Source organism: Saccostrea cucullata, unplaced genomic scaffold, assembly GCF_032062105.1.
Source record: "Saccostrea cucullata isolate Sc308-1 unplaced genomic scaffold, CSIRO_AGI_Scuc_v1 ctg5539, whole genome shotgun sequence".
Taxonomy (NCBI): domain Eukaryota; kingdom Metazoa; phylum Mollusca; class Bivalvia; order Ostreida; family Ostreidae; genus Saccostrea; species Saccostrea cuccullata.
Genome location: NW_026939782.1, coordinates 48,637 through 75,302, shown reverse-complemented (window position 1 = coordinate 75,302; position 26,666 = coordinate 48,637). Strand labels below are relative to the sequence as shown.

The following is a 26,666-nucleotide window of genomic DNA, read 5'->3' as shown; positions in this document are numbered from 1 at the left end:
ACTATGAACCTAGTATGCCGACTTCCATTTTCCCACATGTGACATCATTGTAACACTTTGACATCATTAATTACGTCAATCTTGGTAGAAGTTATATTGACGTCATTAATTTCGTCAGCATTTGCAGAAAAATGTCTTCTGCTGTTACAAAAGGTTTCAAATGAATGATCTGTTCCGAAATATTGTATAATATCCCTCTATACCTCCGAAGAAGAGACTCTTTTTTTTTAATTATTTAATGTATTGTAGAATCAATACTTTTTTTGAAACTGCTATTCATCATGGTTGTTGAAATCATTCCTAATGTGTTTCGGTTGCGATATACTTGACCTGCAATCTAAGAATCTGGATAATGTAAATCTACTTGTAGTTGTTAAGTGGTGGTTCGTTTTCTATTCAAATTGATTTCACAATGAAAAGACACAGTGGTCACATAAAATTAAAGAATTAGAAATTAGACTATGTGGCAATAGGTAAATAATTAAGGAAATTTTGCACCCCAGGTAATTCTGAGACCTTTTTGAGGAAGGCCCATATGGTCAGTCAGCAATTTCTTTAGGCTGGTCAAATTCCAACAAAAACAGAAAATATTTGCGGGTCATATGGACTTTTAACCGAGGTAATGTCCAAAGCATTGTAAACATTCAAAGAGAGGAGATTAATGGTCAGAATGTTCATAGGGCGAGAGTAGGAATCGGATTTACTGATGAAATTATCAGTAAGGGTCCTAAAAAGGAGGGTGGTCAGACAACTTATGATGAAATCCTGATGGGTAGTGAGCAAAAGAGAGAAATGACGATTAAGAGTCATAATAAGGGGGTAAATACTGGGCAGGGAAAGGAGATAAGTGACAAAAGAGAGAGAATAGGAGGGAGCAAGGAATCAGAGAAATTGAGTAGTATGAGTCATAAAAAGGAACAACTAAAGAGTGAGCAAAAAAAGGATGTGATCGAAAGTGATCGTAAGGTTTCGTTGGAGGCAGGGCATATTGAAAGAATTGTTGGTGAAGGTATGCAAGAGGTGGTTAATGATAATACGCAGATAGAAAAGGAAAATGATAAGAAAGAACCGAAGGGGAATAAGGGAAATAGTCAATACGAGGCAGAAAATATTAATTCAGAAGAGATAACAACGCCTGCTAAAAAGCTGAAGGTCCCCAAAAGAAATTCCCTTTCTTTAAAGAAAAAGATTACCAAGGTCGGGGAAAATAAGTCTTCCGAAAAAGGGAACAGAAGTAGTAAGCAAATGACGGATGATCAAGCAGAAGATGGAAACAGTAAGTCAGATGATGGGTCATTATCTATTCAAAAACCGAACACTGGTAAACGAAGACGTATGTCATTGAAGACAAAAAAGAAAAAGGTCATTGACATCTCCTCTGACGAGGAGGAAAATCATGACAAGAAATTTGAATATAACAAAACCAAGGTCACTGTCAATCCCCCTAAAGTCAAACATGTAGATGACGTAACTCGTTCAACTAGAAAATTAAGAAGGCGCAAAACACGTACACCCCAAAAAATGTAAAAAAAAAAAAAGGTCCCCAGAAATGGTTATTGTATATGTGGTCTTGATTACAGCACTGTCGATGACGGAAGAATGATTGAATGCCAGACTTGTAGATCATGGTACCATTGTACTTGTTTATCAATACCCAAATTGGAAACTGAAGTTACAGGTAAAGACATCCAATTTAAATGTGGGAGAAAATCTTGTAACGGTGGTGAATTTCTGTTTCTGTTGAAGGGAAATCGTGTTATTCCCACCCCAAAAACAGCCAAAAGCAAAGAAGATGCATGTGTTTGTCATGACTCCCCTGTCCATATAAAACCTGAAGGTCCCCCCTCAACCCCTGAAAAATCCAAAAGCAAAGGTGAAGCATATGTCAGTATAGAATCTTCTGCAGGTTCTCCCTCCACCTCCAAAACAGCCAAAAGCAAAGACGAAGCATATATATGCCACGACTCCCCTGTAGAACCATCTGCCTTTTCCACGACTCTACCAGAAAGCCTTACAGACAAAACCCCATCTTTAAACCGATCAGACATTGAAGACATACTACACTGCAGAATTCCAGATTTTTTTTTTACTGCTGATATCCCATCCGAACACAGGTTTTCCCTTTCAGTTGAAGAGGTCGATCATTTGAAAAGTGTTCGGAATGGTAGACGTTTTAGAAGGGGACAATGGCAGCATATTTTTTCCAAGAAAATATAGGAGTCCAACGATCATTGTGTTTTTATTTTTGACTTTCATAAAATAAGCAGTGCACAAATTAGACGCAAGAAAACTGACACGCCTTTATTTTATTGTAAAGCACATTGCAAATTTGCTGACTGTCCTGTGGAATTAGAAATAAATATCCTGGGTGAGAGTTTTGGGGTTGTAAATTGTAAGGGAGATATAAAACACAAAACGACGGAAGAACATGCCAGGCTCATCAGAAAAACAGAAAGAGACATCTTAAAAGAAAAATTTAGAATGGAGCCAAACCTTTGAAACACTTTTTAGAAAAATTACATGAAAAAGAAAACGCACAACTGATATCGGGTAATTTTGATGGCATAGGAAAAGACGATCATGTATACAGACAGATAGCTACAGAAAGTAGACAAGTGCCTTAGTGGGAAGGAAAGATGATGATATTTTGAATTTTTTGTTGAAAAATATGGAAGAACAAAAGAAAAAGGGGTTTGGCTTCATTCAAAAGATATCTGCCAATCCATGTTATATTTTGTTTTGGTCTGAAGAAGGTCTCCAATTCTACCATAAGTTAGCGTCCAATAATATTCTTTATTGGGATGCAACAAGGAGCGTTGAAAGGAGAGATAATGGGAAACAATTTCTTTACTATGAACTTGCCAATCAGCACCCAATACATGGCAAATCAGGTATACCAGTTGCCGCAATGATTACAGATGACCAGAGTCTCCCTTGTGTGCAGGACTGGATATCTAGATTCAGACATTCAGAAAAGAAAATGTTTGGTCATAATAAGATATCAAAGCCCAAAATGACTATTAGTGATGAGTCTTGGGTTTTCATCCTTGCGGCCCTCAAAGAGTACAATACTGAATTCTACAAGATTTCTTGCTACGAACATGGGATTATTGTAATGGTAAAAAAGATAAACATGTACATTCCAACAAAACTCCTGTTCATTTGTGCAAAAGTCACTTCATGAAAAAAGTCCGCAGATTTTGCACTCTGCACTACAAACGGAATATGAAATTTGTGATGTATATGGTAAGTTTACTTCTAAATTCCAAATCCCTCGCAGAAGCAAAGGAAATACTATCCGATATTGTTGTAACGTTGCTGTCAAAAACATTATCTGACAAAAACAAGGAGTATATTGATCGTTTAATCCTTAAGGTCAATACATTTAACACTTCTTTATCAAGAAGTGGTGACAGTACTGAAAGTGGGGACATTGTAGATATAGTTGATACTTTGACAACCAGCAGATTCACTGAGGAGGATTTTTTGAATCTAGCTAATTTTTCATCATTTAGAACCTGGGGGTATTCAATAGTCAATACACACTGCTGCGTCTTGTATTGTAGATGACAATGATAATGGGACAAAAAATCCCTATCATTCTGAAACCTTTCTTCAGCACATTCTTAACAGATACATACCTATTTTGCCTTTGTGGGGAAGCCTTCTACTCACAGACGAATTCAGTACAGTTGGTGGCACAACACAAGGCACAATAGAAAACCGATTCAGAATTCTCAAATATATCGGTTTAGATGGGAAGAAAAATCGTCGTCTCGATGATTTTGCTGAAGAGCTCAAACAACAAACCATAGCTGTCTGAAATATTTTGAGTGCAAAAAAATTACTCATTATATTTTTCATGAATGAAACTAAGGTGTAGCCTAATAAAAAATGAACACAAAAGATACAGACCAGACACAGATTATGAACTTTTTCTGTCAGTGACCTTGAACTTGCATTAATGACTTTGGTTCAAAGTCATAACACACCCTCAGGTCATAAGCAATCTTTGTGTAAAATTTATTAATTAACATTTATCCATAAGAAAGATATGGACCAGACATGAACTTTGATTTTTTCCATCAGTTTCCAGTTTATTGGGAAAAGCGAAATGGTAAAAGTCAGACTACCGCTATATGATATTGCTGATTTTCTGTCATTTTGTTTTTCCTCATGAAATTCATCTGGTTTGGTATATATATATTTTAAAAAGTTTATATTGTAAACACTTTTAGCACCAAGGTAACATGTTCTGAAATTTGTTTTCACCTAGAAACCCTTACTATAAGTGTGATTAATCTATATTTGTTTTGTTTTTTTATTGAAATAATACTAATAGTAATGCAATAAGTCTATTTCATTTTCCAATTCTAAGAATTTTCCCTCAGATATTTTTAGACATGATTTTAGGTCTCCTCAAAAGAAATAAATTGTTTGTATCATCTGTCCTTAATGCTTTAAGGCATGCATCATTATGCCATGTACAAATTCAAATGCACTCAAAGAAAGGAAAATATGCTGTAAATTAATGGTTTCAACAACAAACATCCAATGATACATTACATATCAATTTTGAATATATGGTCCTGCAATACAACATGTATCATGCTGTCAACAATCAAATTTACTGAAATCTTTTCACATTTTTGCTTGCTAAGGCCAACAATAGAAAATGTTTTGTTTGATGTACTCCGACCGACCTGTCAAAATACCCCTACCCAATCATTTTTTAAGCACTGATTTTTTTTTTTGCAGTTTCCATAGTACTTAGGCCTAGATAAATTAATTGTGTGCTTCCGGTTTACCAACCAACCCTAAAATATGTGTGCCGACTCTAAATTTATCCACCAATATCTATTCAAAAGTAAACAAATTGAGTTTTGCTGTTAGAAATCTTAATTTCAATCACTTCTGCCTATGACAAAATGCATATCCTTTATACATTCAGCAGAAATATTTTGACAGTGAAGTCTAAGGTGTTCAATGGCAGCATGCTTTCTAATAAAAGAAGAAGGTACAGTTTCAATACAAATTTTGCCCAATATTTTTCTAAGATATGAAAGTGATAAATGAAAAATTATTTCTGAATCATTGGAATTCCATGAAGTGAGAAGACACAAATGATTTTTCTCATATGACTTCCTAAATGCTAATTGTGACGTCATTAACTTGTCATTTTCCCGTATTTTCTTAAAAAGTTGCAGAAGTCAGCAATTTTCAGTGAAATTTTTTTCAGAAAACATACTCTGCCACCGTCGCCCAGGAAGATTTTGAGATATATGATTTTTCAAAGCATTTTACATAATATATCAAAAAGTTGAAGTGAGCGACGGTGGCAGACACTATTTTCTTAAGGAAAATAAGCACAGAAATGAGACATTTTGGGCGACTTCGATTCATACCCGAGTATTAACTCTTGGTTGACATCACATGACCGGATGTTTACACAAACATGTGGTTTCCAAGCGAACTCATTTGAGTTTGAAGGGTAGCGAAAATAAAATAAATTTCCTCTAATAGTTTCAAAAGGCTGTCAAATAGGTCCATTTTGACATCATCTGTTGAGTTAATTTTTTCTATAGCTTTTGCTGCAGTTGAAATGTATTTCTTTTACAGCTCTGAATTTTTTTGGTTTCGAATTTGAATTTATGTCTCTGCTGTTATTGGGCAGTAAGCCTGAAAAATCTAATCAAATAATCATATATTCATATAAATTATAAAGCGTTTATGTAGAAAGTGCATTTCGAAGTTTGCTTTTAAGGATAAGCGATGTTAAACATAATATTTAGTAAAATATAATTCCTACGTTCAGGTTTTTCTTTCGACGCCGCCATATCGAAACTTTAGTAATCCTACTGTATGGCTGGGTTAGCTTGGGTAGAGTTCATAAGGCCATATGACGTATTTTGAGTAGTAACTATGGTCGTTCGATTGAAACTCAAACTCGAGTACATACTCGGGTACGAATCAAAGACGCCCTTTGAGGTTTTTCTGCATGAAACTTAGAAATGTACCAAATTAATGGCGTCATATTTCCAGAATGGTCCTCTTTCGTGCCATATTCTTTAATAATTTATCATATTCATTTACTCAACTCTTGTTAAATCCAATTTCATAACTTTATAAGAACATTGAAATTTTAGGGCACAATTAAGCCAAAACTGTACCAGTGTACTTTCTTCTTTTAAAATAAAATAAAATGTTTTCCCTACATACCTACTCTATTTTTTCTCAGGTTGGAATAGGAAACACGCTAGTTATTTATCTTGGCCTTATAATTTCTCTAGATGTTTTTAATTGAAAATTTTATAACAATAAATTATAAATCAATATAGCTATCCAGTGTGTACATAATGAAAACATCAATAAATTTCTGTGTCTGATTTATATGACGGGTATCATTTTGCCAAATTCTGTAAAGCAAAAAAGATTTGGGTCAGATTACATCAAACAAAAATAATTTTAATGATGTCCTAACTTCCAGAGTACATGTAATAGAAAAAAAAAATCTTGACACCCCTCACCAAAGTTATGTATAGGTGGACTTGACAAGTGTAACTAAAATGGGTAGTAAAACCGAAGCCCGGCCAGAATTTTGAAAATTTTGAACTGAAAACCGGGTTTTTACTGAAAATACTCAAAAAGGAGTATTCCACTTAAGTATAGTAGCGTGGTCCCTGTTTACACCCTTGGTTTACTGGATAGATAGTAGCAATGGGTATTTTGTTTGATTTCATTGTGTATAACAAAGTAATTCTAATAAAATCATTGTGCATTCATATTGAATTATTAAACATATCAAAAAACAAGCTAATTTTTAACACCCATCGCGCTAAAAAATGCCGGAACTTTTCTCCTCCATCAGACAGCTTTTCTGTTACATGAAAATGGGCTGAGACATTTAGATTAGATACTATAAAAAGAATATCCGTGATATATAATATTTTTCCTTTCAAAGACAAATTATATGTTCAAGATTCACAACCAACAACAAATACAATAAACTCTAGCAATATAGCAGTGACCATATATAACAAGCTTTAAGATTAAATTAACCAAACAAGTGGTGCAGGGTAAACATCGGTACTCTAAACGGCATGTTTAACATGTGTAAATCAATAAAGGCATAATTTTTGAAAACTATAAATTCAATCGAAAGAAAAAATATTTACAACTAAGGTATGAATTACGAAATGAAACGGTAAATAAAATTTATTTTTAAAACGGACTTTATAACATTAGGGTAACGACTCATGGACCTCCGAGGATATATATTGCCGATTGTCATTTTCAGTGTGATTAAAATGGGCAGAAACCCGCTTAATTTGGTTTTTAGTCTATGATATTTCGGGTAAATAAACATGGCAATGAAGGAGTTGCCTATCCCATTATACGTCCCTGTCATTTCTTTTGTGTACTCACACTGTATAGGACAGGTCCGGCACAATCTCTTGATTAAGTTATATAGCTTGATTTAGCTATATAGCTTTATTAAGCTATTCAGAAAAGCTTGACAAGCTATCTTATCAGACTTTTTTCTCAAATGTGTTATTTTTTCAACATGTGTAAAAAGTCGCATTGGTGCACTGGAATATTAAACTTTGAACTCTTCTGAATACAAGGCATGTAAAAATCATTCACCAAATTGGGTCTCCTTGAGAGACTTTGTATACAAGGCAATTGATGATTGACCACACAGTTATTTTTTGAATGAAATTATAAAGGAGGCCAGTTATGGCCAACACAGTTCAGCACAATGTGAAGCAATCCTCACGGCACCCAAAGTAGTGGACAGTTATTAATCAAACAATGGAAATTCATATTTTGCAAGTGTCACGACACCCTAAGCCTGATCAGTGATAACAAAACTATTTTTCTATTTACAATTTTATATAAAAACAGTTATGTACAAATATACAAAATGAAAATTAAAGAACAATTTCAAAATGTCATTTATCGTTCATCTGGGACCACGTTCCTAAGCCGTCCACGTCCAAAGTTACGGTCCATGTTATACGTTATTGCACTGAATCCAAACGTCCTACGTCCCACGCCAATCCAAAGCGTCTTAAGCGTCCACAGTGCTGACAATACCAAGAAACCACGTTTCCACACACACGGCCTCGGCCTAGCGTACCACGCCCTTAGGTTGCCTCCGCCGACAGCACCAAATCATACTAGCGTACATGTATCAATAGGGACCTTCAACAAATATGCGTAGACATAATAAGCTTGACCCCGAACGGGCTGCCTTACAACATAACATAAATGTTTACACATATACTTGTTTAAACATACAGTTTTAACTAACATGTATCACACCGCTTCGCAAAGCAAAATAATAATACAATGTAACGTTACACTTTGAGTAATAAACTAATATTACTTTACGCTTAAACTCACGGCATGTGCACGTGGTAAAATTCCCGTATACAATTCAAACACTTTCTCGTGGATAAAAATAGAATAAGCTCAATTAACATAATACTGCATTACTTTTTAATATAATAAATGTAAGTAAATTACACTTATGATTGGAGATTCAGTTACCACGAAAAACTACCTAACCCTCCATGGACATGTGAAACTACTTTCACTGGTCAAGGAAAACGTGCGCTACCCAAGACAAACCTGACATCACCTTATATAGCGACTGGCCAAATATTTAAATCACCTGAGCGTTACAATTTCCTTGCAGGATAAACACTAAATACAAATAAGGCTCAACACAGGGCAATACTAATAAAAGAAAAACAAATAAACATGTAACAAAATCAACTTTGATTGTGACAGCAAGTATTCAACAGCAGCAAATGATTTAGGTTGTATTTTTGATACTCCACAGTACACATATGAATAGTCAAATATTTGCGACTTTTTGTTTATTTCTTGCAAAAAAACCGTTTTTGTGAAAAACTGCATACATGTATTTTTAGCTTGATCAAGCTACTGTAGAAGTACTTTTTTCCGCGTGGTATTAATTAACGCTATGTACGCGGTCACAGATAATCCGCGGAAATTTGTCCAAGCGTACTTAATATAAATGTAAGGCATATAGTGACAGTCAAGAAAATCCGTGTAATTTTCTACCCGCGGATTAAACAGAAATTGAGATTCCGCGGAGTTATGACCCCGCGGAAAAAAGTACGTCTACAGTATTTTGACTAGCTTAATCAAGAGATTGTGCTGGACCTCTAGGACTGTGAGTTCTTGTGTCCACTGTTCTGAGCACAGTAGCTAAGGGTAAGCCCATCTTCCCGATTATGGATACTACATACCGATTTCGGTATTAACTTTGAGGGTACATTTAAATAACTTACTTATTTTATATCTCCAAAATTTATCCTCTTCAGACTTAAGTACCAGTCCACATAAAAATCAGACAAAGGGTGATATATGAAATATACAGTGTAAATTTCGAGCCCGATCCAAATTCAACTTATTAGTCAAGTAAAATTCTAAATAAAGTACAAATATCTAAGTTTTCCAAATCATTTAATTAAACCCCCTAAAATTTCATTATCAATCATGTCTCTTTTTCATTTATACTTTGTTCAACTACCAGTTTTTCATATTTACTCATTATTACAACTAAAAAATCTTTGTTAACTTTGTTATACTTTGTGTGTTTCTAAAAATAGTAAATAGTCACTGAACCTGACTGTCCCAGGGGCAGAGTATTTTATTATAGCCCTCTTGGGCTACAGCTGTTCTACAAAAAAATAAACAACTTTTACAAAACCAAACAAGAGTCTGAGGAGAGATATATACATTATCCGGATTTTCTCTCAAAAGAAATTTTTTAGCTATTACATAATACAAAAAAAAAATAATAAATATTTCTTCTTTGATAAGTAAATTTACTGGGGAACAAGAGTTGTTTTTTTCCAGGGGTAGTTGCATTATAATTTATAGCAAGATAATAGAAAGCTGTTCATGCAAGTCGATCACTTCACTACCACTGAAAAAAAATTATGTACAATTTTTGCAGGGCGGACAACTTTCACTAGCAATCAGCCATGCTTGTCTTAATATTTTACAGTGAGTTTAAACACTGTTATGCTACAGTTGAAATAATCAAAATTTTTATAGATCACCCATTTAAGTTCTTTTAGTATTTTCATAAATCTTATTCAATGAGTAGTTTATAAAGTACATGTACCCTAGCTGACTTAAAGTGACTTCACAATACAGTTATCACAAGTATCAAAACAATTAGCAAAAGATATCAAAAGGCAATTAAAGTAAAACAATATTTCTACATTGTATGAAACGAAATCTAATTATTACAAATTGATCTCAAAACCCATTTTCCGTAAACATTTGTTAAATGGCACATTGTTCGTGTAACTAGGCCTACATTTTATGACAATATTTGTGAAAAGAGAAGAAATTGAGAAAAAAAAACTTGTTCATTTCATTCCTTGTGTGTATTTTATAATTAGAGTGTGCTAAAGAAATTAAGAGATTGCTTCAGTTGCAATCGATTATAAATTTATAGAATTGTTTGGTTTAAGCCAACCCCAATGTTCACCGTTATAACTGTCAGGCTTTTAAATCGCATCTTATCATTAGTCTGCCATGACGATCTACACAATTTATTATACAATTTATTATACATAACTATTATAAATATGCAGTGATGCTTGCAAAACAAGTAATTAAAAAGAGAAGGCTGGGAACAACTTTTGGTTGACAGAAATAAGTAGGTAATAACTTGCTACATCAGAACATGCATGATTTGTATAAAACTCTCGCGACTATTGTCGGCGGCCAAGTTGAAGCTAATAGTAATAATCTGGAAGAAAAGTAGTGACTACGATTTGACTTAGACATTTATGAATTTTACTAATCAAACATTATAAAATTTACTTTGAACAATAAGTATTGTTTAAGACGCCCCCCCCCCCCTTCAAACTGCTTATCCACAAAATTATAATATTATCTTATGAATATAAGTATATGACAAAAGTTGATTCACTTGCAGCATACTTACTTTCTGTTACAAAATTATCCAGTTTGTGAGAATCCGTCAATCACTTTCATTTTCATTGTCTCCAATATACAGACAAGACTAATTAATGTGTTTTAATTTTTTTAAGTAAAATAAGATACATTTTAGAAACAATAGGTATTGGGTGTGTATAATTATTGTTTTAAGTATGTACAACTTTGTTAGTACAAATATACACTCAAACATTAACAGTATTACAGGAAAATGTTGCAATATTTTTTTTTTCTGGAAGAAGGAAATTAGGGGGGTACCTTTAGTGTAGAGCTCATACCACGAAAAGTAATGCGTCAACATATAATTTTTTACAGCTTAATCTTTTTCTTAAATATTATTGAGTAAAAATAATGCAAATATACGAAGTTTGAGTCCAATTTTTTTTTTTTTGAATGACGGAGATTGGCCTGTGAAGCATATTTTCTCATATTTTGATACGTTAGTCTAAGAAAGTGCATCTATTTATAATAATTCATGCAAAACAATGATTATATGTTGTTGACTAACATATTTCTACCCTCTTTAAGGTATTAAAGTCGAATATTTAGACTTTAATTCATTTATATACAACAAAATCTTGGATAGGTAAATCTCAGTATTTTACATTTCGGGGTATATACTCCGATAGGTAATAGCGGAAAAGTGAACATGCTGACATATGATTTTTCTTGTGTCTGTCCATTGCTGGGATGTATGTCTATCTTTTAAAAGCAGATTTATTAAGATGAGCCCATTTAGTGCAGAGTATAGAACTACCTTAAATTTTGTAAAATTAAAATTCTTTCAATATTAATTCAAAATAAAAGTATTCTCTTTAACAGGATTTTCATTTGCCGCATTATTTATTGTGAAAGGTGGTGAACATGTTTCAGGTCGTATAAATTTGCTATCTGATACCACTGACAGGAGTTATCTCCCCATAATACGTACGAGTTATGTCGCGTTACAAAGGGGATATACATGAATCCCTTCCCTCGTTTTAAAAGTGTCACCTTTATCCTTCCATGACCTGTTGAATACAAGTAGATTTGATATTGCTGTTATGCCTTAAAACAATAGTTTCATTTTTTAGTGCAAAATATATTAGATCAACTTTGTATAAAAGTTTCTGGTCGTATAAATTTGCTATCTGGTACCGCTGACGGGGTGGTAGACTAGAGTTATCTCTCCATAATACGTACGAGTTATGTGGCGTTACAAAGCTCATACATTGTAACCTCATTTTAAAAGTTTTACCTTTATCCTTCCATGGAACTGTTGAATGCAAGAAGAGTTGATTGTTGTTATGCCTTAAAACATTTGTTTCATTTTTTAGTGCAAAAGTTAGATCAACTTAATTTAATCAGGAAGCATTTTGAACTATTTAAAAAAAATCAGTTTCATCATAAAATCACAGCAAAAAAAATACGGACTTCTGACTGAAATATATAAAAGTTTGAATGGATGTGGGAATGAAATGAATAGTTCTCGTCCGATCCTTATATATTTCACGGGATCTAATCCCACTGAGAGACGTAAACACGTGTTATTAAATCAGACCGATTAAAATGGGGTCCCTTGTTGTGGAAGTTGTTGGCACGAAAATGATCCCTCACTCAATGGCCTTCATGCAGTGCCAAGGTCAAATTGAGGCTCTCCGCGGCGAAGAATGGTGTCAATGTAACAGTGTTTCAGTGAGGTTTTCGCAGTGAGACGTTTTAATCAACAAACAAACTCATCATTGCTGTATTTTGGACGTTTACAAGCATTATTCATCGTTAATATATAGAAATGTAGAATAATATTAAGTCAATATTTTTTTATTCTATTTTTAGGTTAGTTATTTTTTTTCTTTCTGGCTGCCCTCCTTCCTTTCCAAAAGTGCGTTTTTTGTGGATCGGATGTATGTCTTCATGTGTGTCTCTATGTGTAGGGAGGAGGGGGTTGGGGTCGTGAGGGGGATGCAGAAACATGAATATATTGATTTGAGAATTGCATTTTTTCACTGACCAAGACAGGAATGTGGTGTCCAAGAAGTTGATTTTTTAATTGCTTGAGCACAAAAATACAAAATTCCTTTAGATAATTAAAAGAAATATATGAAAGTTGATGGAAAAAAAAATTCTGTAGACTTTTTAAGAAGGGGATGGGGCAGCTCCGTTGAAAGCCTATTTAATTTCATTATATCAAATGTTACAATTACTCCCCCCCCCCCCCCGTCTTTTCCTGCAATTTCTGTGTATCCTGCTAAACATGATTGTGTTTTTATGCTCCCCATGCAAGATCGCTTAATTACAATGTCTTATTGATATTTTTTCCCTTTTATTTCCTCTCCATTTTTCGTACTCCTCGTCAATCCGCTATATGTAAAAAAAAAAAGAAAAAAATAAGGTAGGGGGAATATATGTTCAAGTTCATCCAAAAAATATTTCCTTCAAAAAAGTTTTTAAAAAAATTATTACTAAATTGGTTGCCTACTTTTGTCATCAGATGTCCGACAAACAAGAAAATGTGGTGTTGCTATTAAAAGAATGAAAACCCTACTCCTGGACTCTAAAGCAGATGCTCGAATCACTGTGTCTCGCGGGCGACGAAAGCAAAACGTTATTTCAATTTATAGCTATTATTAAGAATAAAAGATCAATTTTTACAGATTTGCATTGAATTTCGTATTTCAGGATTATCATTAAATTAATGAACGACCAATCTCCTCATCTTTTTAATATAATTTATTCAGCGATGGTTAAAGTAGAGATTAAGAAAAATGTGGTGGGGGTGGGGTGGTTCACATCCTAAAACATCTCTGTTCAATAGGACTTAATACATACATGTACATACAGTGTACAGAAAAAGATTGAAGTGCAGTTCTTGTAGTTCAACTGAATGTTAACAATTTATTTATTTTATTTTACTAATTTGTTTGTTTGGTGATTTATAATTTATTTATTTGTTTGTCATTTCAGATAAAATCCATAGCTATGAGCCGGAATTGAGATGTCTACTGTATTGTTTACTTATATCTGATAATTATCGGATAAGTGTCATTGAACAATCACATAAAATTACAAAGGACAAAATCAGACAGAGGTATTTCCCTTGTATTAGTGATGACGGCTTGGAAGATTTTCCTGATGAAATCACAGAAACACGTGACAGGGTGAGAACCTTTATATCAGAGGAGGACCGACATGACGTCATGTACGCCTTTGTTACGGAGTGTCTGGTGAAGGACAGTGATCTGGAGTTTTTCCTGACCACGGCGTCACGTGACGTGATATATGAATATTGCAGACACTGGGATTATAAGAGAGATGAGGGAGAGAGATGTCTGTATATACCGGACTGGCCGGGGGAGATGTACGACCTCTTCATAGACAAACTACAGCTGGATATCATCACACACTGTACAATGTCTGACAGGTGGATTCATTACAGGATCAGTAAATGTTGTAAGTATAACGTCTCAAAGATATGTCACTGATTATGTGGTTTACTGGTTTATGACAATTGCAAGGAGATATGAAAGTATCGTTTTAATTACTATTTTGATCGTAAATATTTTTTAGATGCTTAGCAACTAATGAGTAATGTTTATGCATTTAATAGTGTAATTTGTATCCTAGCTGGCACAAAACCGAGACCGTAACATACAAGTATAAATCAAGTTCTTTAGATGTCTTAATCATTCCATTTTTGATCCAATTTCCAAGGAGTGTTAAAAAAAAGGAATGACGAAGCATAGCAGGATGTTTAAAATATTTGTATGATCTGCATTTCAAAGTACAGTTAATTCTCGATAAACCGCCACTTTTTGTAATTAAAAAATCATGGCGGTATAACGAATTTGGCGATGAATTGAATTTCCCCATCTTTTAGGAAGTAAGACGTAGAGTTATCGTTCTTAGAAATACCGTTTAGCGTTTCCATTCTTATTATTACATATACAGGTATATATAAACATATTTCTAAATTTGATAATACATCAAGTATTTTTTATGTTACAGTACAATTTCGCTAAAAAAGAATATTCAGTTATGAAGTAAGGACAAATTCTTGTGTATACATGTAAATCTGCACGTCTTAAATTGAAAAAAAAAATAATGCTGGGTCGATCGTCGTATATTGCCTATAGTACATAAAATGAGTTCTTGAATAAATTAGTTGTTTATGACATCATTGTTAATAAAACGTTCACAATTTTTGACTTATAGTTATTTTTTAAGCAAACTTTGGCATTGTTCTTAAAAGCAGAGATCATCAAATTAATATCGCTATCGGCGTAGTTTACAACTAAGTGATTTTATTAAACAGAAAACAGAATTATTCTAACAGTTCATGTTAAAATTATTGATTACTTAATTGCATGTACCTTGACTGGCTTTGCATGTTTTACAACAGGGATAGCGTCAACCAATTAGCCGCGCTTCACTGACCACCTGTAGCGGTATATCGAGATAATTGACACTTACAAATGGACGTTTGTTGTGAAAACAGGATGGCGGATGGCGGTATGCGAATTTGGCGCTATAAAGAGAAATTTATATAGAAGGAAAAACGTTCTTGAGAAATCATGGCGGTATTGCTAAAATGGCGATGAATCAAATGGCGATAATTCGATAATTGACCGTACATGTAAAACTGTTACAAATAAATGACTAGTTACAAATGTACATGTTGTTCTAGTTATTGAAATCATCAAGGTGAAAAGAAACACGCGTGACTAAATCCCAAATTTATCAAAAAAGAAAATTAAAAGAACTTTTAAGGAATTTACATTTTTGAGGGTCATTCAAACAATACAATGTCAAAGTTTCTCATCAAATTATTTTTTTACAAGATGAAACATAAAGAGGTTGTGAATTTCATATTTTAAAAAAATATTACTTTTGTCGATGGTTGAAATTTATTCTGTTTGATTATATAGAACAAATGATTTTCAAAAGCTAAATATTTATATTTCACCACGGAGCACAGTAGGTAATGTAACGTTAAGGTCATACGCAACGTAGTTTGGACTTTATTGCCTGGGTTCTTCCCTGGAGTTGAAGAGTTCCACCAAATGAAGGACCAGTGTGCAATACTTTAAATGTCTTTTTATGGATTTTGACACCTCTTCTAATACAAATTTTGATGAACAAAAATCTGGAATTTGTTTGTAATTTTTATACATTTTTCTTTGAATAACGCAAAATTTTTAATAATTTTATATCTTTTGAAAATCCCTGGTAACGCATGCTGATTTTTTGTCTAAGAATATGTAATGGCGTTTCTCAGTTGTCAACTTGCGTTTAATCAATATAATTCATTATTTTTTCGAGCTCATCTCGCTAAAGTCGACCAAAAAAAAAAGCAAATTGACATGGTTGTATGGAACGACGTCAGGGCGATAATCGCGGTATAGCATACAATGCGCTTTCAGAGCAAGTGTCCTGTAAATTATGTAAAAAATAATTTATATATTTAATAAGACGAATCCTTGCTTGGACAATTTAGCCCGTTAAGACAAACTGATACCAATATTTATAATGTTCACGGTCTTTTCTTGTAAGTATATATTTTCCCCTCGAAGTTGGAAGGCTTTGAGTGTTTTAATCAAAAGTAAAATATAATACTTAAAGTAATCATTTAAGATATGAATGTTATAATTACTTCAGCTTAGAGCTCGAGCATATTTTAGATTGATAGATTGATATATTTCTTAGAGATACATATTAGACAGAAATTTCATATTTCTTACACAGAAAAAATATAGTTTTATTAGTGCATATTTCATTCAATGGAAACACTAGATGTGTTTGTGAAACACTATGCACCCGGCGGCAACAAAATTTTAAAAATGCTTTGTTTAGTATTTACGCCACAGTCAAGGTCACAAGGCCATTGAACATTGAGTCATTTGAAAGAACTTGATTGGTAAAGTATGGATACTAAATATGAAGCTTAAGTCTCTATCTCTTGTGGTTGAAAAATTATGGCAAAGGTACGAAAAACTATTTTTTGCATAAGGTCACAGTCAATGTCACAAAGTCATTAACTTTGGTTTCATTTGAAAGAGCTTAATTAGTGAAAAATGCATACTTCAAATGAAGTCTCTATCTTTCATGTTTCAAAAGTTATGGTGAAGGTAAAAATTTGCAGATAAAGGGTATTTTTTGCATATAGGTCACAGTCAAGCTCCTTGGTGTCATTTGCAAATGCTTCCATCTTCTATGGTTCTAAAGTTATGGGCAATGACATGAAAAAAATAATTTGCGCATACAGGTCAGAGTCAAGGTTTTTTTTTCAAGGTCAATAACCTTGGTGTAATTTGAAAGATGAAAGAGCTTTATTAGTGGAGTATGCTTATTAAATATGAAGTCTCTATCTTTTATGGTTCAAAATGTATGGCGAAGGTTAAAGTTTGCAGATAAAAAGCTATTTTTTGCATATAGGTCACAGTCAATGTCACAAGGTCATTAACCTTGGTATCATTTGAAAGTGCTTAATTAGTGGAAAATGCATACTTAATATGAAGTCTCTATCTTGCATTGTTCAAAAGTTATGGTGAAGGTTAAAACTTGCAGATAAAAGGAATTTTTTGCATATAGGTCACAGTCAAGGTCCTTTTCTGTCATTTGAAATAGCTTAATTAGTTGAGTACGAATACTAAATATGAAGTCTCTAAATTTGTATCTTTCATGGTTCAAAAGTTATGATGAAAGTTAGTTTTCAGACAAACAAACAGACAAACAGACAGACAGGACTAAAACAATATATGCCCCGGATCTACCAATCCGGGTGCATAATAATCACGTCATTCAAATGGTGTAAATAGTTAAAATGCTTTGTTGAAAATGACCCAACAACATAATCAATATGAAAATTTGGATACACTTAAATACAATTTTTGTGATATTTCAAATTGTAGGGTGAAGATACTTAGATAAATTGAGCTTAATCCCAGGGTTTATGGATTTCACAATTAAATAAATCAAAAAGCCACACATTTCTTTGATTTAAAAAACAAACAAATATTGACATTTTTTTTTAATTATGTGACTTTGCAAAATATTTAACTATTTGAAAAAGTATACCAAAACCTTTAATTTAGGCAAATCTGTTTGGATTTTAGGGAAAAGAGTGATATGTATCCTTAAATACAAAAGTCTCCAATAAAGGTGAAAAGAAAAAAAAAATATATATGTTATTTGTTTTCTGTTTATCTCTATATGATAGTGTTGAATGTTTTATGATACAGTAGAAGTCCCTACTGAAGTACTAAAATGGGACCAGAAGGCCAGAGAGAGGTATGTGGAGTACGCTAGGAGAGGAACACAGACAGTCCACCACGCCCGGGGGATGATTGTAGGATGTGCTGGGGCGGGCAAAACCACGCTACTTAAACGTCTGCTTGGTTGTAGTGAAGAAGAGATTAAGAAAGTAAAGTCTACTGAGGGATTGGAGGTGCATGAGGAGATATTCGATATATGTAATGAAACAAAATCATTTAAAGGTATAGTTGGAAAGTTCATTATCCTGCTTATTTTATTTTGATCCTACATCATTAGATTAAAAAAAATACTCAGGCTCATTTTAATCTCAAGTCTCTAATAATGCGTATCAAATACTGACTATTATGCAGCCACATACATGTAACATCGTTTTTGAGAGATGGGCAGCTAGAGAAAAAAATATTTTTGACTTATACGAAAAAATTGTCAAGCAAAAAAAAAAAAAAAGGACGATTGGCCAAACTCGAAAATCCTATTTCGAAGGGGGATGGAGGAGGCTTCAGGTTACTTTTTCGATACCAGCTTCTTTCAGTACCAATTGTTTTGCCTGACACATTTCCCTGATATCAATTTCCTCTAGCATAAACTGGGGGGGGGGGGGGGGGGTATTTATCAAAGCTTTGAAATGAACATTTCCGATAGTAAAAGTAATAATTGGGAAAAAGTGGAGGGCAGGCCCCAGAGCTCCCCCCTCCCGCTGCTACGTGCCTGTTATGAGTAGATATGGTAAAATTACATGTCGGTAATTCGTCAATGATAAAAATGTGAATCAAATAAAATAAAATTATCCTGAGGGTATTAAACTTTCTATATTTTTTCTAGCAAGAAGTATCAACAAAGGCGATTTATATGAGGAAAGATCTGCTACCCATATGGACTCAAAGACCTTGACATTCTTTGACTTTGGAGGACAGTGTGCGTACTACGCCTGTCACCAGATTTACCTGACCAAGAGAGCTTTCTATGTTGTGGTGGTGGACGCCTCTAAACGTCTTGACCAGAAGGTGGATAAGGAAGTGTGTGATCAAGATGGAAGTGTGTTCTCTGAATGGACATATGGAGGTATAAATGTTTTAAAAAACGCATATATTTTTTTCTGTAATTGTATTACGAAGCGTTTATTTAAGGAATCACTGTCTTGTTAGTATAGTATGCCAGGGCATCAACAATAGTGGGAAACATATAATAATTTGCATCAGAGGAGAAGCCCGTTATTCATAAATTTTCCCATGTTTCCCACTATTGTTGATGTCCCTGGCATACTATACTAACTAGACAGTGATTCCTTATATTTCCGTTTCATTGTGAAATAAAATTGTAGATTTAGACTTTAAAAATATAGACATAGATTAAAATTACACGAGGATTCCCATACCAATTTCAATAGTCCTCGCCCACTGACAACAAATACAACGGCAGTCGCACGAGATTGTCATGCACATTTGGCCACCTAAGCGTCAGGCTCTCAGACAGATGCACACGAGATTTGCTTGCATATTAGGCCTTCTTAGTTCCTGACCTATTGACCTGCCTCATTTACATTCAGGCAGAATTATAAAGAAATTAACTCTGCTAACTTTCAAAGAGATATCACAAAGAGAAAAATTAGAAATGGAAGTATTGTCAAATAGTTTGGTACATGTATTAAAACAATTTGCGTCACACTTTGATGCCGAAGCTTGCATCGATAAAAACAGGCGTACACAATTCATATTTCGTTCCACTCATTAACAGATTTGCAGGAACATAACACTCCATCTCAAAAGTTCAGTTTAAGTAATATGCACAGGCCCTTAGAAAGCAATATCATTTGCTATCAAGCGAAAAGGGGAGGGGTAGACGTTGTCAGATATGGGGTTAGGGAGGGTACTTAATCATGCAAATAAAATCAAACATATATACATTTTTAAAAAAGTTCATCGGAACATACATGTACTTTTTAGGGAAGGAGCATCTTTCCTTAAGCATATATAGCCATATTCGACACATTATAGTGCGTGTCAGGGACTTCTTACAACATGTATCTTCATATATTTTTTATGAATCTTGTTCGATGTTCTTTAAATCCATTGATAAAATATTTAACTTAAACTTTTGAAAAGTATGAAATGTATACTTGTATTGTTGAGATGCTTCAGCTCTTCATTCTTTCCTTATTAAATTATTTATTCAATGAATTTTATGAGATTTTTAGATTAATCTTTGTTCCTCACCTAGTCTTTTGATCAGAAACAGGTGTTGATTTTTCTATTTCAAAATATAGACAAAAATTTAATATTTATTATAACATAGAGTGTATTTTTTATTAAATACTCTTTATGTGCATCTTCTATGTTTTGGTCTGACACATATTTTAGGATGCCATTAGCAAAACATTGACTGACCATTATATACATAGGAGAATGGTGCTTCAATGCTCAAAGTATTTCTAGTCTTTAAAATAAAACAACTCCCTTTCTTTATTTCAGACTATTTTGTTTTCTGGATAAAGTCTATACACACCTACTGTGGACCTGACAATGAAAATGACGCAAAGCCTGTAGTTCTCATTGTAGCAACTCACTGGGAAGAAGGAAACAAACAGTTTAAGGTACATGTAGTAATTTTTCAGAAAGATATAAATGTATGACTTAGTACATGCATTCATAAACTTTACAAGAATGCGGGTTTCTATTTGTTGAATTACAGGTGCTTAAAATTAAAAGTGAAACCTTTGTGATAGTCATTCAATTTTGTGCAAAGGTCAAAAACGTTTTATTTCTCTGCATGCCTTTCACACTGTTCATCCATGGTCATAAAAAGATTGTTAGGCCTTGTAGTTTTTCTGATCAAAATCTGTCCTTTGTTTGTCGTTGTCGTCGTTGTTGTCGATAACTTTTCACATTTTCGACTTCTTTTCAAGAACCACCGAGCCAATTTTAACCAAACTTGCCACAAGGTATCCTTAGGTGAAGAGGATTATGATTCAAGTTTGTTTAAATAAAGGTCAAAGATTTACTGTGGTTTAATATATTTGCAAAAAAATTGAGAAAGGCGAAAGTATTCGTTCAGCGAAGTATACGTATTGCTCGAAAATACACAAATGTTGAAAATTTTGAAAAGCAGAAAGATGGCAAGGAAAAAATGAAATTTCATAACCCTGTCCACTGATTGTTAATAGTGGCACTGAATAGAGTGTTTAAAATAAATCGTTTTATTAAATGATTTTCTTCTAAAAGCTTTTTTGGTCCTGAAAACATTTTGCTAATACATGAAAATGATTACTTAAAAAAAAATTATATCCTAACAAATCCGTGCGTCAAATATCACGTACGCGATACCTCTTTAGATCGAGGTATGAATTTCCCCAATTTTCGTCACAATTAAGTTAACATGTATGGAACACTTCTTGAATGAAAAATATGATCAAAATTATACTAAACTGCGTTTGTTTTTGATTATTTACTATGAAATAACTTATAATTCAATCGGAAGCTGATACGAGTTAATGAAAACTGCTGGTTGAGTTCACTTTCTCAGAATCCTGATGGACACATCTTTCTGGCAATGTGAAAGTACATGTAGATGCTTAAACATACCTTTGTGTTAACTGTAACTGAATCAATGCTATCATTTTCAGGTTTTATTCAGTTAAAGGTTTCATACAGGTTGATAAATGTATCAAAAACATCAAGTTTGTGTTACTTACTGAAAAAGTTATTGTTAATGGTTATTTAATAACTAGTGAATACGTGTATCTCGATTTGCACAAGCTGAACGGACACGCTGTCATTTTCACTTGTACATGTACATGTACCTAAGCTTGTTTATATCTGATGTTATATTTTTAAACAAAATATTATTATTTCATTAACAAAATATCGAAGTACTATCTGTAAAATATTATTATATGCATATTTTGTGAAATACTCAATTAATTAATTAATACCACTTTATTTATGAAAACTCTGAAGTGTTAAAATTTGCAACGTCATTATGACGTTCCATAAAACATACGAAATTCATTCATATACACATATGCTATTTTGAAGACCTCTTACAGAAAATATGTAAGAGATAATGAAAAAAGAAAGTTTGCTTGAATACAATATATAGTCTATAGATATATCCAGTGTCAAGGGTATCTTTTTTTTGAAATCAGGCCAGTTTCTGTACTTTTAGACTTTACCTCTTTAGCAAATCGGTTCCTCATGAGTCAAGGATGCCAAATATGCATGTAAATCTCTTCCGGCTGTCACTGTGTTTGACGTCAGTGGGCGAGGACTATTGAAATTGACATTGTGGGCCTATGTGATTTAAATTTATCAGTTTACATTATTATAATCTTAATCTACAATTTTATTTCTCAATGACATGGGAATATAAGGCATCACTGACTAGTAAGTACAGTATATTAGGGATCAAAACAATAATTGAAAACGTGGGATAATTAATGCAAAACAGGTGCCTAGGCCGTAATGCAAATAATGTCGCGTTCCCCACTGTCGTTGATGCCGTGACAGACTAAACAAAGTGAACAATAACGAACTGGGATTAATTTAACAATAAGTTATATTTATTACAGGACAAAGATGTCCTCATGGAGAGCCTGCGACTTCAGTTTCCAAAATCCTCATATTTACCACAGTACATCATAAAAGATAACTGTTTTTGTACTCAGCTGTCTGTATCGCTTGAAGATTTAGAAAGACGCTTATTCGACATAGCCTCTCAACAGCAATGGAAAGAAACTATTCCAAAAGAATGGTCTTTCTTTGAAATAGAAATAAGTCAGACAAAACATTCAAAACGAATTATTAAAATTTCTGATATTTTGACTAAAACACCAAATAATTCTTCTGAATTAAACAGAAGTGCAACCAGAGAATTGGATGAAAATAAAGATATGCTTAGATACTTTCATGATGCTGGTAAAGTTCTTCATTTTGAGGAAAAGGGTCTGACTGAAAGTGTAATTATCGATGTTCAGTGGTTTGTTGATTCCTTCAAACATATCATCACAGACAAGTTACATTTTGAAGGTATCCCTGTGACCGGGAAGGACTGGGAGGAATATTATAAAACTGGAAATTTGAAAAACGAGTTACTCATAGAGATATGGAAACATAAGGACAGAGAGTTGTTTGAAAGGTTAAAGAAGGAAAACAAAATATACGAAATTAGATATGGTTCATTCAAGAGGGATGAAAGATATCTAGAGCATCATGAAAAATCACTTCTTAATTTCATGCAAAGACTTGGCTTGCTGGCAGTTGGAGAGAAGTCGCACTATGTTCCATGTATGAACCGGAAAGAAATGGAGGCATCTATTACAGATTTGATTCAAAGTTCAGAGAGTAAAACATCTGTTCTCATTTATCAGTTTCCTTTTTTGCCTTTCTTCTTGTTTTACCGCCTTATTGTCGCTTGTGTACAAGATGGTTGGATGGTACTTGAAACGGATGGAACCTCAAGCCTTTACAGAAACGTAGCATTGTTCTCAGTTCTTGACTATCATGTAATTCTATCCGTCACAGAAGAATCTATACAGCTTCAAGTCTTTCATCCAAATGAAGGCTGTATCCTTGAGAGACATAAAACAGAGAGGATTCAAGAAAAAGTAGAAAATATATTAAATGATTGTGCTTTAAAACGCCTCCGGCAACCATGGTTTGTAAAAGGCTTTAGGTGCCGGATGGATAATACTAAAGCCATTGCCATGGATATCACAGATCATTTCCTGTCCCAGGACAGAATTTCAAAAGATGTCGAAAAAATCATTTGTCCTTTGCATTCCCTTATTGATAAGCATTATATCAATACAAATGAATTGACAAGGTATTGGAAATTGGAGATGTAAATTATTGCAGGGAACTAAATGATATTTAAAACAGCTCTGAGAAAGAATATTTGTTGGGATACCCCTTATACTTTGATATAACAAGTGAATAATTTCCATGACCTCAAGCACGTATGACAATGTCTTTATTACAAATATCAATATATAACAATACACTTGATTTCCAGGAACAACGCAATTTAACTTTCATAGAGTTTTTGTTGAATTTGTCAATTTTAAAAAGATGACATTGCAAATCAAGAATTTATGTATTCATGTATTAAAAAATCATAATGTATAAATTGTTTAAACATTGCATTTTAGACATTTTTGTGAACAATTGAAAAAAAAATCATATCATCAAGCTATTAGTTGTACATTGCAGTTTGGTTTGATCGTACATGCACTGCAGTGGCATACTTAGCCGTCCATCTGGAACTAAAATTACTGTGCTATATGTAGGATTGTAATTGTTTTTTTTTATTACTTTTGGTAAATATGATACTTATTATTTTAAGTTGTCTGTTTCAAATTACCTGTACTCATTTGTCTAAAATGTGATGTTTTATATATTCATATTTATTTTGTATGTTTGTATGTTGTTTATCGCCCTTTTGAGAGTATTTTTCAATATGAATACCCACCAATTTGCAACTGGAGAGCTGATAAAGAACTGGTCTCCACGTCTCACAAACTCGATTTGAATCCGCCAAATCAGGATCGTCTCCTTACTTTACGACTCTAGAACAGATGCTTCAAACACTGCGTCTCCATATGAGTAAATATTTCGAGAAGGACATTAAACAATAAACACTCCATCAGTCAATCTAACCACTGCGCCACGTCTATTCATATAGAGACTATGCTTAGGGCTCCCCTGAATCAAACGTTCAAGTCTCCTTTTTTAATCATCTGTCGTCCGTCGTAAAACATCAATTTTGAGCAATTACAAGTGCTTACGGTAAGAGTTATTTAAGATGCATATTTATTTTCTCAGTTAACTTTGATTAGGAAATATATCCTTTTTGTAAAGGGTTTTGATTAATTGTTTCATTGTCTGATTTTTACATGAATATTTTTTTTTTCATTTAACTAACTCACTACTAGGATAGTACAGTCACCTTATCCTATAAACTGTGTATTTACTGTGTCCATTTCTATATCCATTTTTATATGAATAACGCAAGGTACTTTTATATTAAAATTTATGAAGAGGTAATTTCACTTTATGTATAAAATGGACGTCTTGATATACCAACTGAGGATCTAGTATTTACAGTCTTTTTTTCATCAACATGATGAACATTATGAAGAAGAGACTCATTTCCAGTGAAAAAAAAATCTCTGGAACGCTAAATACCTATAATGTTGGTTCCGGGCTATAATATACGTTCCGGCCCGCGTAAGTTTGGTGCCGGTCATAATAAACGTTCTGGGTATCCTAACATACCCTAAAAACTGTATTTAAAATTAATATCTCGATTTTTTTTCTTTCTCTTTCTTTCAAAGGTTATATAATTATGATATAAAAGTATTTATAGACGTTAGACATACAGATAACTTGAACTAAAACATAATCCATGATTCCCTATGATTATTTTGATCCTGTGTGGAGAAAAGAAGGTGTGAAAATTGTTTACATTGATAAACCCCATCATGTTGTCTTACGACCCCCTTCTATCGATCCAAATATGCAGTCAAGCGAATCGCAGTAAGCACACATGTATTTTCCAATTGTAAAAGAATTTAAGGCAAAGAATACCCTAATCAACTTATAATTATCATAGATAAATTGTATTTACGAATTAAAAAAATCATTTGGTAATATTTTGATTTTCTAAACAGCCATTGTGTTTTTGTGAAGCCAAATTACATGTCCAAAATAGTAGGAAATAAAACAGAGTACATGAACATAATAGGAAACATGTGGATGAAGGATGTAAAAGGTGTGATAAGACATATCAGTGGGAGAATTATATTAAAACAAGATGTGTTTGAGAAACATCGATGCCCCCGTATGTCAACATAGCAAAGATTATTTTTTCTTATATGCAAATTTAATTTATTGGTACCAAAAGTAGGGTATTCTTATTGGAAAAAAAAGTGAAATTTGAAAGTAGGCCAATTCCTAAGTTTTTTCATTAAGTGCAAAATTCTCCAAGTTCAAGGTCAAAAGGTCAAGCTAATTGATATCCAATGAAAGGTCTTGCCACATAGAATACTTATGTAGAGTATTGAAGCTCTAGACCTAACCGTTCAGAACTTATGGCCAGGTAAAACTTTGTTTAAAGTAGGTTAAACTCCAAGGTCAAGGTCAAAGGGTCAAACGTTCTTGATGTCAAATGAAAATTTGGCGGAAATGTAAAATCTATAAAATTTGAAATGAAACCAGGCCACCTCTCGATCATGATCTGAAAATTAATTTGCCCAATGAAAGTCCCGTATTTATTGATACATGTAGATCGTTCCTGTTCAGAAAGAGTGTGTGAAAAAATATTTTAAAAAATAGAATTTATCGTTTTGTCTCAAATTTACAATTTTATTCCCTTTGAATTATGGTCCTGTCTTAAAGTGCCTTCAAATTCCA

The 26,666-nt window shown here is 33.3% G+C and overlaps 1 protein-coding gene across 1 annotated transcript; it reads left to right on the top strand.

Annotated features, from left to right (window-relative positions):
* The first annotated feature begins 13,951 nt into the window (after nucleotides 1-13,951).
* On the top strand, nucleotides 13,952-24,100 carry LOC134253969 (probable serine/threonine-protein kinase roco4). Its single transcript, XM_062736547.1, has 5 exons — nucleotides 13,952-14,439; nucleotides 18,228-18,482; nucleotides 19,084-19,323; nucleotides 20,730-20,851; nucleotides 22,826-24,100. Exons 1-5 carry the CDS (start codon nucleotides 14,187-14,189, stop codon nucleotides 24,098-24,100), a joined length of 2,145 nt encoding a protein of 714 aa, XP_062592531.1. The 5' UTR covers nucleotides 13,952-14,186.
* Nucleotides 24,101-26,666: the final 2,566 nt, after the last annotated feature.